The 17,615-nt window shown below is 42.3% G+C and overlaps 1 protein-coding gene across 3 annotated transcripts; it reads right to left on the bottom strand.

Moving 5' to 3' along the window:
• Positions 1–31: 31 nt before the first annotated feature.
• On the bottom strand, positions 32–11,045 carry LOC133389308 (tubulin alpha-3 chain). Of its 3 annotated transcripts, none has more exons than XM_061636716.1 (5): positions 10,785–11,045; positions 9,631–9,853; positions 8,437–8,585; positions 6,450–7,130; positions 32–1,357 (listed from the first exon to the last, which is right to left on the bottom strand). In XM_061636716.1, exons 1-5 carry the CDS (start codon positions 10,785–10,787, stop codon positions 1,061–1,063), a joined length of 1,353 nt encoding a protein of 450 aa, XP_061492700.1. In that variant the 5' UTR covers positions 10,788–11,045; the 3' UTR covers positions 32–1,060. The 3 variants fall into 3 exon arrangements, with proteins under 3 accessions (XP_061492700.1, XP_061492699.1, XP_061492701.1); XM_061636715.1 differs by lacking the exon at positions 10,785–11,045 and adding an exon at positions 10,403–10,586; XM_061636717.1 differs by lacking the exon at positions 10,785–11,045 and adding an exon at positions 10,456–10,545.
• Between the last annotated feature and the right edge of the window lie 6,570 nt (positions 11,046–17,615).

The following is a 17,615-nucleotide window of genomic DNA, read 5'->3' as shown; positions in this document are numbered from 1 at the left end:
GAAAATGACCAATAGATCAACAATTTTAATATAAGTCTTTAGGTTCTCCTCTAAAGACATGCATGCAGGCTGCCATGGTTACTTACCATGATCTCCTCTGCAACTCATCAATATGTTTTGGTTGCAGTGGGTCTTGTGTAGCAGGCATGGCAAGATCTAGAATCAGGATATAGCACCTACACTTGTTTAGTTAAAAGTTAATGGCTGCATGCATGCCTTTACTGCAGCTTAAGGTTGCAATCATATGTACTCAAGTACTTCTTACTTCTAAGTGACTATTCATAGAATGACACCACACAACTGCAAACTTAGGCATAAGATGACCCAGATTCTTCAGGTACTTATATTAATGTTTGGTTCAGGACTCCATGCCTTTGTAAAAGAATCTTGACTGGCAGAAATGATGGGTTTACATTCCCTTCCCAAAACCTGTTTATTCCTTCCATTATTGTTAATTTGTCGTTATTTTAAAATTTACATGGACAATGATAGATTCTATTTTGCTATTTCCATTTTAAGGATACTTTCATGAGGTATTATTTCCAGTCAATACTGGAAATGTCCGGGGAATAAGGGTGAACATGAAACCGTATCAAATTCTAGATATGAGACAAAAACATTATATTTCAGAAGTAATGGGAGGCATATTTTCACTTATTCATATTTATTTAACACAAAGCACCATTTGCACAATGAAACAATACTCCCAATGTGATTTTCATTATAAAGACATGTCTGCTAAGATTTAAGATCCAGTAACATATTTAATATGATTCTTTTCAATATAAACATTTTACAAGTTTTCAAGATTGTTGCGAAAGGAGTGCAAGGGGGAAGGAAAAGCAATCTTCAAATCTAGGTGACATATAGCATTTTTGACAGAAAACTTTATTTTTTCCTTTTCTCAGAATAGGTTTGTATCTATTCTAGGAAAAAATTTAAATCTTTTTAAAATCATTTAACCGAACTTTGCTAGAACACTTAAATGTTTATTTGAAACAGAACAAGTGAACTGAAGTATGAAAATATTTTAAAATAATCATCTGACGCTACTCCCCTCCTAATACTCTTCTCCTTCTTCAGCCTCAGCTTCCACAGAATCAACACCCACTTCTTCATAATCTTTCTCAAGGGCAGCTAGATCTTCCCGGGCTTCAGAAAATTCTCCTTCCTCCATCCCTTCTCCAACATACCAATGCACAAAGGCTCGCTTAGCATACATCAGATCAAATTTATGGTCAAGACGAGCCCAAGCTTCTGCAATGGCAGTTGTATTACTTAACATACACACAGCACGTTGGACCTTGGCCAAATCACCTCCTGGCACGACAGTGGGTGGCTGGTAGTTAATGCCCACCTAGGAGAAAAAAAAAAATGAATCTGACATTAACTTTTCCAAGGGCACAATGCTCCATTCCCCACACATGAGAGAATCACCATAGGGCTTAAGAACTTTGTTTCTTTTTTACTCCCCACTACAGCAGGCAGACAAGGACATTAGAGAGAAAGCTAGACATGAACGGAATCTCAAGTAACTTGAACAAGGTAGAAAAAGACAGGTGGATAGGGATACAGAAGGTGCATATATCTATTCTCCACAATATCCTGAGCTTCTGCTTCTACACACCAGAGTGAAAAGAAAGAAAAGTGGATTTGTGGGAACCCATGAGGATCTTTCTGCAAGCGGACTGCACTTGAGCAGAGGATTGTGTCCTTATATCCCTATAATTATCAATACACGGATAAAACTACACAGGATTACCATTCAGAATGCAATCATTAGTTATATTTTAGCCAAAAAAATCTGTTACATACATGATTAAGTTAGTTTTAAAAGGACAGGCAAATCCTTACTTCTTACCTACATAATCCCCATTCTGAAAGCAAGTATTATAATTGCTTCTTACAGTGTTGCTAAATAATTTGAAGAAAATATTGTAGCTGTGTGTGGCTTGCCCTTCTAGATCTGCCTCAGTTTGCACATAAGGATGCTGCAAAGGGGGTAAAGCCTATATTAAGCTCTCAAAGATGCTCCTGCATCACAAAAACAGTAACAGACGCCATTAGCTCTGGTCTCCTATTTTGGAGAATGGAGAAAACAAGACCCCCATCCTTGGCCCAATGATTTTGTTCTAGGAGAAATCCATGTGTTGCTATATGAGTTATCTTGATACATTTTTATTTAAGCATTCCTATCACTTTTAATAGGTTAGAGCCTGTGTAGTCTAATAGGCAAGCTATTGTTCTTTAATCCAGCAGACTTGGATTCAAATCCCAAACTATTCTATGAAGTTTACTGAGTGATTTCAGGGCAGTTACTATCTCTTGGCTTAAGTTACTTTATAAGGCTGACCTGAAAACACAGAAGGCTGGCCCTCCCTGGGTGTGAGACAGGGCCCCATGTGAAAAAGTTTGAATGGATATGACTGTTCCCAATTCTCTCAGAGGCCTTCTGGGATAATTGGCTCCGGCAGGCTTTGTTGGTGCGCTTGTGTTGGGGCCATATCAGGTGTTAAGGAGTCTTAGTATGGAGGAACATGGGTGATGCCACCCCAATTTCAGTGATCACGGGCAGAGGGAAATATAGCCATGGGGAGGTGGTGAACTACCATAGAAGATGAGGGCAAGGCTATCTGTGCCTTGTTCCTTGCTGCCACTCCTCTCATGGATGGGTTCCTCGTTGCTCAACTGGCCTGTGTGTGTTGTTATTTAACACCAGATCGGTACACAATAACACCACTCTCATCCATGATTTGACTGTGGATGAAGGTGCCAATTTGGTGTGCATTACTGAGATCTAGGTGGGTGAGCTGGGAGGAGTTGATCTGACCCAGCTTTGCCCATCTGGATACTCGGTGCAACACCAGCATAGGCTGCAGGAACGGGGGGGAGGAGTGGCTGTGGGTCTACAGAACTTTCATTTCTGAGGGCCTGCACCTGGTGTCAGGCTGAGGACACAGTTAACTAGGGTAGCTGCTGGTATAGTGTCCACCCTGCTGCCCAGCAGCTTCTCTGACTGAGCTGGCGGAGGCCGTCTCGGCTGTGGTGTTGGAGGAGCGCAGAACAATAGTGCTGGCTGACTTCAATGTTCATGCGGAGGCTGCCTCTAGTGTTCCAGCTCGGGACTTCATGGCCTCCATGACGACCATGGGGCTGTCTCAAGTTGTCACTGGCCCGACGCATAGGGCAGGGCACACTCTTGACTTGGTTTTTGCTCCAGATGGAGGAAGGGGTGGTCTGGAGATAGAGGGGGTGGATGTCACCCAATTGTCATGGTCAGACCACTTCCTGGTGAAGTTTAGACTTATGGCTCTGATCCTTCCCTGCAGGGGTGGTGGACAGATTAAGACGGTCTGCCCCCGGAGCCTAATGGAATCCACAGGATTCCTTAATGCTTTAGGAGAGTTCCCAGTAGATAGAGCAAGTGACCTTGTTGAAGCCCTTGTCACTCTGTGGAACAGCAAGGCACATCAGGCTCTTGACACGGTTGCCCCCAAGTGCCCTCACCGGCATTGTGGAGCCCAGTTTGCACCTTGGTATACCAGTGAGCTAAGGGCAATGAAACAGGCTGGACGATGGCTAGAGCGCAAATAGCGAAAGACATGCTGTAAGGCTGATTGGGCATAATTGTGCCTACTGTATGGTGGTGAGGGTGGCGAAGAAGGACCACTTCTCTGCCTCCATGACACCCTCAAGAAGCCATCCAGTGGAGCTTTTCCATATTGACAGGGGTCTGTTGACATCAACTCCAGGAAATGGAGTTTTAGACCCTTCGGAGGCCCACTGTGAATTGTTTCCAAGGCACTTAGTGGGTAAAGTTGCTTGCCTCCGTAGCAGTCTTGATGCCCCCTCCACATCTACTGTAGTCCCCAATGAGGTGTCCAGTGCAACGTCTGCTGCAACTTCTTGGGAACGGTTTGTTGATGCTGCCTGATGATATAGACAAGGTGCTTGCGATGATGCAGCCAGCAACATGTCCTCTCGACCCTTGCCCTTCTTGGCTTATTAAAGTTTGCCGAGGGGGGTTGACCGAGTGGATCCAGAGTGTGGTCAATGCATCATTGCGGGAGGGAGTGGTTCCAGCCACCTTGAAAGAGGTGGGATCCGACTACTCATGAAAAAGTCCACCCTGGACCCATTGGTTTGTGACAACTACTGACTGGTTACAAATACCCCCTTTTTAGGGAAGGTGATTGAGAGGGTTGAGGTGCAGCAATTGCAAGTACTCTTGGATGAAACAGATTATCTTGACCCATCCCAGTCTGGGTTCAGGCCTGGTTATGGGACTGAATCAGCCTTTGTCACCCTGATGGATGACCTTTAGCAGGAAAAGGACAGGGAAAGTGCAACCCTATTATTCTTACTTGATCTCTCAGCGGCTTTTGATACCATTGACCTTGGTACCCTTCTGGGCCAACTTGGTGAGATGGGTATTGGAGGAACTGTTTTACAGTGGTTACGATCCTATCTCTAAGGTTGCTCTCAGAGAACAGCATTGGGTGACTGTCTTTCGGCCCCCTGGCAGTTGTGCTGTGGGGTGCCTCAGGGTACCATCTTGTCCCCCATGCTGTTTAACATCTATATGAAGTCCTTGGGAGCAGTCATCAGGAGATTTGGGGCAAGGTGTCAGTGTATGCTGACAATACCCAGCTCTATTTCTCTGAAACATCTGAATTGGGAGAGGCTGTGCAAGCCCTGGACTGCTGCCTGGACTCAGTGGTGGGCTGCATGAGGGCTAGTAAACTGAGTCTGAATCCTAGCAAGATGGAGGCACTGTGGCTTGGTGGTTCCCGAGTTTGGATGATTGGTCAGTTGCCTGCTTTGGATGGGGTCGTACTTCCTCTGAAAGAGCAGGTTCGTAGTCTAGGGGTGCTCCTGGATCAATCTTTGTCGCTAGAGGCCCAGGTGACCTCTGTGGCTAGGAGTGCCTTTTACCAGCTTCAGCTGATAAGAGCTGCGGCCATTTCTGGACCGGGATAGCCTGACCATTGTTGTCCATGCACTGGTAACTTCCAGGATGGATTACTGTAATGCACTCTATGTGGGGCTGCCCTTGAGATTGGTCCGGAAGTTGCAGCAGGTGCAAAATGCGGCTGTGACACTGCTTACTGGGGCAGGTTATCAACAACATGTCATCCCGCTGCTGAAAGAATTGCACTGGCTGCCCATTTGCTACTGGGCCAAGTTCAAGGTTCTAGTTTTAGTGTACAAATCCCTATACAGCTTGGGACCAGGATACCTGAAAGACCGTCTTACCCCTTATATACCCAGTCAATCACTGCGCTCTGCAGATACCATCTTATCAGGAGGTCCGTTCTGCACAACATAGGAAACGGACCTTTAGTGGAATTGCCTCCCCTTAAATATTAGGCAGGCACCATCTCTGTTATATTTTCAGCACCTATTGAAGACTTTCCTCTTTCAACGAGCCTTTAAAGTTAACACCTATCCCAGTCTACATCTGTTGTAATTGCTTTTAATGTTTTTTTTTTACTCCCCCCTAAACAATATGTTTTTTAACCCTTTTTATTTAAGATGTTTTTAAAGCTTTTTAAGACAATGCTTTTAACGTTTTGTTTGAATGTATTTTAAGGTCTGTTCTTATGATGTTTTAAAGTGTTTTTACTGCTTTTGTTTCCTGCCCTGGGCTTCTGCTGAGAGGAAGGGCAGGATACAAATTAAATAATAAATAATAAAGTAAATAACTCCATATATGGTGCCCCGAGCTCTCCAGAGGAAAGAAAAAATAAAAATAGGAAACATATTCACAATTGTCCTCAGAAGTTTTTTCCCCAACTTGACAGCTTAATGATTTTGGAAACATTAATAATCTATTCTAGTAAATGATACCTCCATGTCACAAGTTAGTACAATACTGGTGTGGTCATGTACTTTTCAAACTACTGGCTCATTGGGGAAAGGAAGAAATGAATATAAATTTATGGGAATTCTTCAAAGCTACCTACATATCACCATAGCACAGGTAGTATTTTGCAAATGCAGTAAATGTTGCTTAACCTCTCATCAGAATTATTACAAAGCATTGTATGTGGGGCTTGTCTCTGAAACTTGTCTTGAAACCTCTTCTGGAACACAGATCTGTTTTGAAAATTAAAAAGTCTTCATGCATGTACAACTGGCATACATTCTTTTTTAGATTAGGGCTTGCATCTTCAAGAAGTTTCTTTATAACTTGTATAAATGATTCACTTTGATTAATTACTAAGTTTGTTACTTTTGATCGAGTTTACATGAAAGACCACTAATTTTACTTTCAAAATTAGTATAGTACTGAACTGTTGAAGAGGCAAGTGTGGAAACAGCTACCCATTTGTCTTTGACTTCCAACAGGTTTAAAGAACATGTATACAGCATGCACAACATGAAAACCACCTATAAAGAAACTGTTGGAAAGTCCTATAAAACCCATGTAAAATGCTTTAAAATACCTTGAATCCAGTTGGACACCAATCCACAAACTGAATGGTTCGCTTTGTCTTGATAGTTGCAATAGCTGCATTAACATCTTTTGGGACAACATCACCTCTGTATAACATGCAGCAGGCCATGTATTTGCCGTGGCGAGGGTCACACTTTACCATCTGGTTGGCTGGCTCAAAACATGCATTAGTAATTTCAGCCACAGACAACTGCTCATGATATGCCTTTTCAGCTGATATAACGGGTGCATATGTTGCCAGAGGGAAATGGATTCGTGGGTATGGGACAAGATTTGTCTGAAATTCTGTCAGATCTACATTCAGAGCACCATCAAAACGGAGCGAAGCTGTGATCGATGAAACAATTTGACCGATGAGACGATTTAGGTTGGTGTAAGTAGGACGTTCAATGTCAAGATTACGCCGACATATATCATAAATGGCTTCATTATCTACCATGAAGGCACAGTCAGAATGCTCCAACGTTGTGTGTGTAGTAAGGATAGAATTATAAGGCTCCACTACAGCAGTAGATACCTGTGGAGCTGGGTAAATTGCAAACTCCAGTTTTGACTTTTTGCCATAATCAACTGAGAGTCTTTCCATGAGCAGAGATGCAAACCCAGACCCTGTACCACCTCCAAAACTATGAAAAATAAGGAAACCTTGAAGACCTGTGCATAAATCAGCCTAGAAGAAAAAAAAGAGACAGTAAGCAAAATATTATAGTATTCCAATTGTGTATACTGGACTCCTTCTAGGAGAAAGAGCAGCATATAAACTTAATAAATAAATAAATATATTTGACATACAAATCACTCCTATAAACTACATATATTTGTCACTGGGTGCATTCAAAATGTTCTGCTAATTAAAAAATCCCTTTCTATTTTATTAACAAATTTCAAATTTTTGTGATCTTTAACTTATTATACATTTCATTTATTTCATAATAGATTGTTTGTTACATTGATTATTCTAGTATTTTTAGTTGAGCTAAGTTGTAGTTAAGTACTGGCTTGTATCCCACTAAGTTCTACTCAGAACAAACCCAATTAAATTAATGGACCTAAGGTGGCCATGTCTGCTAATTTCAGTGGATCTACTTTGACTATGGTTAATGTTGGATACAATGCAAAGAAGCAGGAGAATGAAATCTTTAGTAAATTTTACTTGAAATAAAAGACTTCTAAAACATTTTTAAGAAATGGGGAGGGGGTGTAAGAGAATTGTGATGCTATTTTCACTACATCTATTTCAGACAGCACCATGTAAATTTCTGGTTTGGATAAAATTAACTTGGTACTGGAAAATGTGACCACTTAAGTCACACAATTAAGTTCTAACCAATTATTATTCATACAGTCAATAAAAGTATATGGCTTTGGGGACACTTGTTTACAGGCAATAAACAAACAGTTTTCCTGTCAGTGTTAAATCTGTAGAATTTGTTTTATTATTTTAATTATGATTTAATCCTATTCTAGAAGACTAAAATTACCCCATGAAGATATAGGACCAAATCTAAAGAATTACATGGCAAAATTGTGCATGCAGAAACACTTTAATCCTCCTTTAAAAAGCAGATCTCTATGTAATAGTAGAAAATGGTTAGTCTGTGTCAATCATATTTTGCTGCTATGTGCACAAGCGTTTTAAACCCTACTTGTCTGTGCAGAAGTAAATTTGATCACATCTGATGTGTCTTTGCTTCCAAGTCAAGTGTGTATAAGATTGTGGCCTCAGCATTTAGATCTATTCAGTCACATGTGCAAAGCTCTCTTCTCATGGAAAGGAGCATGGTTGGCCAATTGTATTTATGGCTCATTACTACCCATTTAAATGTACTTAAGAAAGTGAACTGTCATAAAATAATATTTTCTGAGCATTTCAAAAGGTAAAGAAATAAGCTCTTATTTTAGAAAAGGTTAATTTCATATAATCAGCATCAGCATAACTATCTGAAGGTAATACAAAGTTTACTACTAAAACTCACCAATTTACGAATGCGATCCAGCACCAGATCAACAATCTCTTTTCCAATGGTATAGTGGCCTCTAGCATAATTGTTAGCAGCATCTTCTTTCCCAGTAATGAGTTGCTCAGGATGAAATAACTGCCTATAAGTGCCTGTACGCACTTCATCTAGAAAGATTTTATAAACACTCTAGTTAATCATTCCTATTTCAATTTTCTGTCTGTTGAGTTTTGCCTTAAAACACTGTGCAAGAAAATGGTGAAAACAAATTATGTTAATCACACACCTATTTTGTATTAATCCTACATTTTGCTTGAAAATACAGATTACCTGTTTTGCAGAAATATTATTTGTTGAAGGATATATTAATCTGCAATAATAACTCTATGTGTATAGTATTGCAACCTTATTTTACATGCTTTATCTAAACATTCTAAGCTAGCCTTAGAAAAATAAGGCTATTCAGGAGCCCAGTCATACCTACTGAAATATCCTGTGTAGGACTGCAATTCTTTCCATACTTACTTGAAAGTAAATTAACTGAATTAGGTAGGACTTACTTCTTAGTAAGCATGCATTAGATCAGGCTGAAAATTTGATTATCAGAAAACATATACCACATTACCTAAGACATAAACTTCAATGAGTTCAGAGGGCCTTTCTCCAAGGTAAATGTATATAGGACAGCAACCTGCAGCAATCTTACTCTTAAATAATGAAGCAGGCAACCTTGCTTAAAAAATCAATAAAAAAGGTAAAGGTGTCCCCGCACTTATAGTGCAAGTCGTTTCTGACTCTTAGGGTGACGTCTTGTGATGTTTACTAGGCAGCCAGTATATATGGGGTGGGATTGCCAGTTCCTTCCCTGGCCTTTCTTTACCCCCCAGCATATGCCGGGTACTCATTTTACCAACGGATGGATGGAAGGCTGAGTGGACCTCGACCCCTTTTAAAGGAGATTCAACTACCTCTTTCCATTGGAATCGAACTCCGGCTGTGAGCAGAGCTTCGGCTGTGTTACTGCCGCTTACTACTCTGGGTAATAAAACTGGATAATAAAAATAAATAAATAATAAAATAAGTAATAAAAATGGATAATAAAAATGGACTGTATAAAATGTATACAGCTCTATATTTTAGCTGTAAGAATTATGAATGTTCAAAATGTTGATCTCAAGACAGCTGTACTTGTCTTAAAACTGATATACATACCAACCACTGTTGGCTCAAGGTCCACAAAGACAGCTCTAGGCACATGTTTGCCAGCTCCTGTTTCACTAAAAAATGTGTTGAAGGAATCATCGCCACCTCCTATGGTCTTGTCACTGGGCATCTGACCATCAGGTTGGATTCCATGTTCAAGACAGTACAGTTCCCAGCAAGCATTACCAATCTGAACCCCAGCCTGTCCAACATGGATAGATATACACTCACGCTGATAAAACAAAATACAGAAGAGGGGAAATTAGTTCATTCTTTTTGTAATTTACTTAAGTAGTAACCACAAACAATGCATACAATTCAACAGAATAGGTTTTTGTTTAAAAGCCTAAGTTATATTGAATCAAGTGCCTTTCTTTCCAAATATGTCAGTAACTCCTTAACCTATTTCTCTCTGGATAATTTACTACCCTCAGGACAAGTAAGGTAAGCTGGCTCCTCGGAGGAATGTTTAGATAACTGTCTCAAAGAGGAATATATTAGTTTTTCCTCCTCATTACCTGTCATCTAATTTTTACAGCCTTTTGTCATGTTTTTCCAACTAAGCACTTCATTTCACAACCATTAACCCCTTTCCCACGATTTCATGCCTGGATTCCCCCGTTTTACATTTTAACAGCCCCCGCCGCCTCTTATTTCCACATTTCCCAACCACCGGCTGTAAACCTAATTCTAGGAAGAAGGGAAAGCGAGGGCTTTCACGCTTCTTTCTGGTTCATGCCACCCTTCAATATCAAAACCACAATAATGCACCACCCCGCACCATTGCGAATGTGAGATGAAGCGACTTTCAGCCCTCGCGCTCGGCCCTTATACCTGACCGCGAACGGCGCGAGGCCAACTGACTTCCTCTGTAAAATTCGCGCCTTTCGGGGTCACGCGGCCACACTCTACTGGCTGCCCGAACCGCCGATGGTTCCCTCACTGTCGCGCGAGCAGCACTTTCGCACGAGGTAGCTTTCGCGACTCCTAATAGGTAGACTCCGTGCTCTCATCTCCCCTCTTGCCATTGGGCCTTGCCTACCACTTCTAGTGCTCGTCCTCATGGCAGCACCCTGAACTGAAAGGCTTCAAGGCCCGTCGTGCGCTCCCTCCCTCATGCCCCTCACTGACCAAGCCCGGCCACAAAAGTCCCCGCTCCCCACCATGGTGCCTCGTGGAAATGACGGGTTTTACGGTCACCGGTCGAGCGTTCTCCGTACAACCCTGTCCTCAGGTGGCGTAAACTGTTGGGGCAACTGTCTCCCTCGCGCCCCTCTCGGTAGCACTGCTAGCACCCCATTGGCAGCAGGTGCTCCGCTGCTGAGAGTTGATTGGTTCAGCGGTTTTTTTTTTCCTACTTGGGATATCTGTGGCCTGACATGCCAACGGAGAAGGCGAACGTAACTGCGAAGTTGTTGGTGTATGTGGAGTTTTCGGCGGGAAACCGCTTCGCTTCTGAGGGCGAGGCTGGGGGAGGAGTGTTCATAGCTATATTGGTCGTAGGAAACCCGTCAAGAAGACTAGTTAAAAGTTCATTAATATGGGATGTCTTTGTGTGTTTACTCACCAATCATTTCTGCATTATTGTTACGCCATCGATGTACTTCTCTAGTTTTCTTTGAACCCATTATGGTTCTGCATCTTAAGAATCGTGATGCATTCAAATTCTTGAGAGGTAGCTCCGCTGGTGGAACAGTAAAGACTAATATTATGGCACAAGCTTTCCTGTACTAGAATTTACAAAAGATTATGGGATTTTGCCATAATATACTGGCTACCCTATAAAGATTTAGTTATGTGTGTTCATGTGGTATGCAGTGTGTGGTATGGAGTGAAATTGTTTATTCTGATTTGTATTTTTATCTTTTACAATTGTTTTATGCTTTCTGTGTGAACTGAACTTATTTTGGCCAAAAAAGCATTATAAAATGGCTCAAATTATTAAATTTGTGCTCTTCATTGTTCCCCACTCTGGAATTGAAATATTTAATAAAGAGCAGGTTGTAAATGCACATAATGCCACTTAGAACATTTTGTTTTCAAATGCCAGATTTCAGACCCCTCAAGTCTCATGTACCCCAAATCAAGATGTTCATTGCAGCTATTAAAAAGAAAATGGCAATCTGAATGTATGTATTTATTGCTATGAATTCTGCTCAGAAACCGAAATTTCTCATTGTAGTTCAATCAATATTTCACAAAACTTGCACAATATGAATGTTTCTGCAAATCTTTTATGAAGCCTTTGAAGGCATTTAAATTAAATTTCACAAAGACTGATTTCAGTGTGGTATAGTGGTTAAGGTGTTGGACTACGATCTGGGAGACGAGGGTTTGAATCCGCACACAGCCATGAAGCTCACTGGGTGACCTTGGGCTAGGCACTGCCTCTCAGCCTCAGAAGAAGGCAATGATAAACCACCTCTGAATACCACTTACCATGAAAACCCTATTCATTGGGTTGCCATAAGTCAGAATCGACTTGAAGGCAGTCCATTTCATTTTTCAACAAGTGACCTACTTCACAAATGCTTTGTATTTGCACATTTAGTTACTTGTATCCTGCCTTTTTGTCAGACAACAGGAGTCCAAGGGGGCAGTCAATTAATGAAAACTGAACTGATAGTGTGTTTATTTACATTCCATTCTTCCTCCCAAAGGAGCCTAGGCTAGCAATAAGAATCTTATTACAATAATAGGAGTCTTAAAAAGCAGTGATGGCTGAAGGCTATTGGGCGGTTTGTGTGTATTATGTGGTGTGATGGAATACATCCTCTCTCCAGTCCTTAGGTATTTGTTGTTCTTGTTGTGGTTGTTTCAAGGGATGTTCTTCAAGTTTTGTGGAGACCATCTGGAACCATAGTTCCTAGGAAACCAGGGCCAGGTAGCACCAGATGTTTTAGTCCCTGGGAGGATGGGCTCTCTCCTCACACAGGCAGTTGGAGGGTCTGCAGCTGATGGCTGTTCCTGGTGAGAGGGGGGCCTGATGAAGGCTTGAGAGATGTTGCTAATGAAAGTGTATACTCCCCACATACATGGCATTTCCCCAACATACAAAACACCCTTACATCAGATAAAACTGTACACCTGAGTCTCTCACTTTCAATTATGAAAGCATATTTTCATAAATAATTTAAATTTGTAAAGTAACCTGTAATTGTGGATTACAAACTGTACATTGAAAATAGCCAATTTTTTTCTCCTAACTTTGGTTGCATTAACCATCTGTCCTTTATAACTTGATTTTCTTTAAAGATTGCAATCTTAAGCCCCCTTACTAGGGAGTAAATCCAGCTGGACTTACTTCTGAGTAAACATTTATACAGTTACTATTTATATTTATTCATTGTTTTTCACGAAAAGATGACTCAAAGCACATTATAAATTCATAAAGTAACCAACAAACATTTAAAACCGTGTGTACAAAAAACAACAATAGGGCAAAATACCTAAAAAGCCCTCATCCATCAATAAGTATAAAAAGAACAAGTCTTACCTACCCCCATAAGTATGATTGCACTGTAAAACATTCATATGCCATGTTCACACTTAAAATTTAAAATAATTAAAATTAAACAAAATTAAACAATAATTAAAATTACACCCAAACGTATACATTTTAGCTAATATGCAACATTGTACAGAAAAAAGATCACCCAACAGTGCCATCATGTGGAAAATGTATCTGACATTTGAAATCCCCAGCTGACGAAGCGTCAAGGCGAGTTAAGCAGCAGAGCGAGTTCGGCAGCAGGGCGAGGAGGCCAGGGCCCCCCACTCTGCCCGTCTGTTCCCTGACCTCAACTAAACCGCAGTCTCCAACCCATTGACATAATAAACCTTAAACAAAACTATGCAGGTAAGAAGCCAGCAGGGGTGTGGGGGCTTTCCAGTGTTTTGCACCGCCTGCAGTATGTACGACTATCTGCCTGTTGGACAGAAGTCGTGGGTGTGCTCTCGATGCAATGAGCTCCTGGCTCTCCGGGAACGACTTCATTTCCTTGAGGCCAAGGTGGCGGACCTGGAAAAGCTGAGAGAGGCAGAGAGGTGTGTGGAGGAGGCCTTCAGGGACGTTATAGCTGTGTCCCACTCCAACGATGATAGCTCTCCTGCTATCATGGAGAACGATGGTCTCGGGGAAGGAGAGCATCCAGCTGAGGAAGAGGGAAACGATCCCTTAGAAGGGACCCATTCCTTGGGGGATGAGCAGCTATCCTCTCATGCCGAGGATATATCTCCAGGGGGTGGAGGGATCCTTGTAGTGGGTGATTCGATCATTAGGAACATAGACAGTGGGGTGTGTGATGGGCGTGTAGACCGCAAGGTGTTTTGCCTGCCTGGTGCGAAGGTTGCGGATATCGCCCGTCGTTTAGATAGTTTGGAAGACAGTGCTGGGAAGGAGTCAGTGGTCGTGGTGCACGTTGGCACCAACGACATGGGGAAATGCAGCCGTGAGGTCCTGGAAGCAAAATTTAGGTTGCTAGGTAGGATGCTGAAAGCCAGGACCTCCAAGGTGGCTTTCTCTGAAATGCTACCGGTTCCACGCGCAGGACCAGCCAGACAGGCCCAGCTTCGCAGTCTCAATGCATGGATGAGACGATGGTGTCGGGTGGAAGGGTTTGGATTTGTTAGGCACTGGGGAACATTTTGGGACAAGCCGGGCCTATACAAAAGGGACGGGCTCCACTTGAACCAGAATGGAACCAGACTGCTGGCACTTAAAATTAAAAAGGTAGCAGAGCAGCTTTTAAACTGACTGAGGGGGGAAACCCGACAGGAGCTGAGAAAGGTCCGGTTCGGAATAAACCTCCCCCCTGGGATAAAAACCAAAGAAATGATGAAATTTTAAAAGGGGTAGGCCTAGAAGTAGGCATTGTGAGAGCAGGGGCACAGGATATAAATTCAGAAGAGCAAAATTACCACAGGCCTAACCACAAGTGCCAAAGACACTTGAAGAGAGACACTGTTTACAAGTGCCTGTACGCTAATGCTAGGAGCCTGCGAACCAAGATGGGAGAACTGGAGTGCTTGGTCTTAGAGGAGAGCATTGATATAGTGAGCATAACGGAGACCTGGTGGAATGGAGAAAACCAGTGGGATACGGTTATCCCTGGATATAAACTATATCGGAAGGACAGGGAAGGACATATTGGTGGCGGAGTCGCTCTATACGTGAAAGAAGGCATTGAATCCAGCAAGCTCGAAACCCCAAAAGAGGCAGACTCCTCCACAGAATCGTTGTGGGTGGTGATACCATGCCCCAGGAGGGACTTAATACTGGGAACGATCTGTCATCCCCCTGATCAAAATGCTCAGGGAGACCTTGAGATGAGATATGAAATTGAGGAAGCATCCAAACTAGGAAATGTGGTAGTAATGGGTGACTTCAACTACCCGGACATAGACTGGCTGCATATGTGTTCCAGTCATGACAAAGAAGCAAAGTTTCTAGATATTCTAAATGACTATTCCCTAGACCAGTTGGTCATGGAACCGACCAGAGGGACGGCAACCCTGGACTTAATCCTCAGTGGGAACCGGGACCTGGTGCGAGATGTAAGTGTTGTTGAACCGATTGGGAGCAGTGACCACAGTGCTATTAAATTAAACATACATGTAACTGGCCAATTGCCAAGAAAATCCAACACGGTCACATTTGACTTCAAAAGAGGAAACTTCACAAAAATGAGGGGATTGGTAAAAAGAAAGCTGAAAAACAAAGTCCAGAGGGTCACATCACTCGAAAATGCTTGGAAGTTGTTTAAAAACACTATATTAGAAGCTCAACTGGAGTGCATACCACAGATCAGAAAAGGTACCGCCAGGGCCAAGAAGATGCCAGCATGGTTAACGAGCAAAGTCAAGGAAGCTCTTAGAGGCAAAAAGTCTTCCTTCAGAAAATGGAAGTCTTGTCCGAATGAAGAAAATAAAAAAGAACACAAACTCTGGCAAAAGAAATGCAAGAAGACAATAAGGGATGCTAAAAAAGAATTTGAGGAGCACATTGCTAAGAACATAAAAACCAACAACAAAAAATTCTATAAATACATTCAAAGCAGGAGACCATCTAGGGAGACGATTGGACCCTTGGATGATAAGGGAGTCAAAGGTGTACTAAAGAACGATAAGGAGATTGCAGAGAAGCTAAATGAATTCTTTGCATCTGTCTTCACAGTGGAAGATATAGGGCAGATCCCTGAACCTGAACTAACATTTGCAGGAAGGGATTCTGAAGAACTGAGACAAATAGTGGTAACGAGAGAGGAAGTTCTAAGCTTAATGGACAATATGAAAACTGACAAATCACCGGGCCCGGATGGCATCCACCCGAGAGTTCTCAAAGAACTCAAAGGTGAAATTGCTGATCTGCTAACTAAAATATGTAACTTGTCCCTCGGGTCCTCCTCCGTGCCTGAGGACTGGAAAGTGGCAAATGTAATGCCAATCTTCAAAAAGGGATCCAGAGGGGATCCCGGAAATTACAGGCCAGTTAGCTTAACTTCTGTCCCTGGAAAACTGGTAGAAAGTATTATTAAAGCTAGATTAACTAAGCACATAGAAGAACAAGCCTTGCTGAAGCAGAGCCAGCATGGCTTCTGCAAGGGAAAGTCCTGTCTCAGTAACCTATTAGAATTCTTTGAGAGTGTCAACAAGCATATAGATAGAGGTGATCCAGTGGACATAGTGTACTTAGACTTTCAAAAAGCGTTTGACAAGGTACCTCACCAAAGGCTTCTGAGGAAGCTTAGCAGTCATGGAATAAGAGGAGAGGTCCTCTTGTGGATAAGGAATTGGTTAAGAAGCAGAAAGCAGAGAGTAGGAATAAATGGACAGTTCTCCCAATGGAGGGCTGTAGAAAGTGGAGTCCCTCAAGGATCGGTATTGGGACCTGTACTTTTCAACTTGTTCATTAATGACCTAGAATTAGGAGTGAGCAGTGAAGTGGCCAAGTTTGCTGACGACACTAAATTGTTCAGGGTTGTTAAAACAAAAAGGGATTGCGAAGAGCTCCAAAAAGACCTCTCCAAATTGAGTGAATGGGCGGAAAAATGGCAAATGCAATTCAATATAAACAAGTGTAAAATTATGCATATTGGAGCAAAAAATCTGAATTTCACATATACGCTCATGGGGTCTGAACTGGCGGTGACCGACCAGGAGAGAGACCTCGGGGTTGTAGTGGACAGCACGATGAAAATGTCGACCCAGTGTGCGGCAGCTGTGAAAAAGGCAAATTCCATGCTAGCAATAATTAGGAAAGGTATTGAAAATAAAACAGCCGATATCATCATGCCGTTGTATAAATCTATGGTGCGGCCGCATTTGGAATACTGTGTACAGTTCTGGTCGCCTCATCTCAAAAAGGATATTATAGAGTTGGAAAAGGTTCAGAAGAGGGCAACCAGAATGATCAAGGGGATGGAGCGACTCCCTTACGAGGAAAGGTTGCAGCATTTGGGGCTTTTTAGTTTAGAGAAAAGGCGGGTCAGAGGAGACATGATAGAAGTGTATAAAATTATGCATGGCATTGAGAAAGTGGATAGAGAAAAGTTCTTCTCCCTCTCTCATAATACTAGAACTCGTGGACATTCAAAGAAGCTGAATGTTGGAAGATTCAGGACAGACAAAAGGAAGTACTTCTTTACTCAGCGCATAGTTAAACTATGGAATTTGCTCCCACAAGATGCAGTAATGGCCACCAGCTTGGATGGCTTTAAAAGAAGATTAGACAAATTCATGGAGGACAGGGCTATCAATGGCTACTAGCTGTGATGGCTGTGCTCTGCCACTGTAGTCAGAGGCAGCATGCTTCTGAAAACCAGTTGCTGGAAGCCTCAGGAGGGGAGAGTGTTCTTGCACTCGGGTCCTGCTTGCGGGCTTCCCCCAGGCACCTGGTTGGCCACTGTGAGAACAGGATGCTGGACTAGATGGGCCACTGGCCTGATCCAGCAGGCTCTTCTTATGTTCTTATGTTCTTATGTTCATGCCACGAG

This window comes from Rhineura floridana, chromosome 7 (genome assembly GCF_030035675.1).
Source record: "Rhineura floridana isolate rRhiFlo1 chromosome 7, rRhiFlo1.hap2, whole genome shotgun sequence".
NCBI classification, from domain to species: Eukaryota; Metazoa; Chordata; class Lepidosauria; order Squamata; family Rhineuridae; genus Rhineura; species Rhineura floridana.
This window is presented reverse-complemented; position numbering and strand designations above follow the sequence as displayed.

Bases quoted from the DNA above. Each gene is read 5' to 3' on its own strand.
- LOC133389308 (XM_061636716.1), bottom strand. The intron at 7,131-8,436 runs GTGAGTTTTAGT...TTTTTCTTCTAG, and splicing joins TGGATCGCATTCGTAAATTG to GCTGATTTATGCACAGGTCT. The intron at 1,358-6,449 runs GTATTTTAAAGC...TTTTTCTCCTAG, and splicing joins GGTGTCCAACTGGATTCAAG to GTGGGCATTAACTACCAGCC.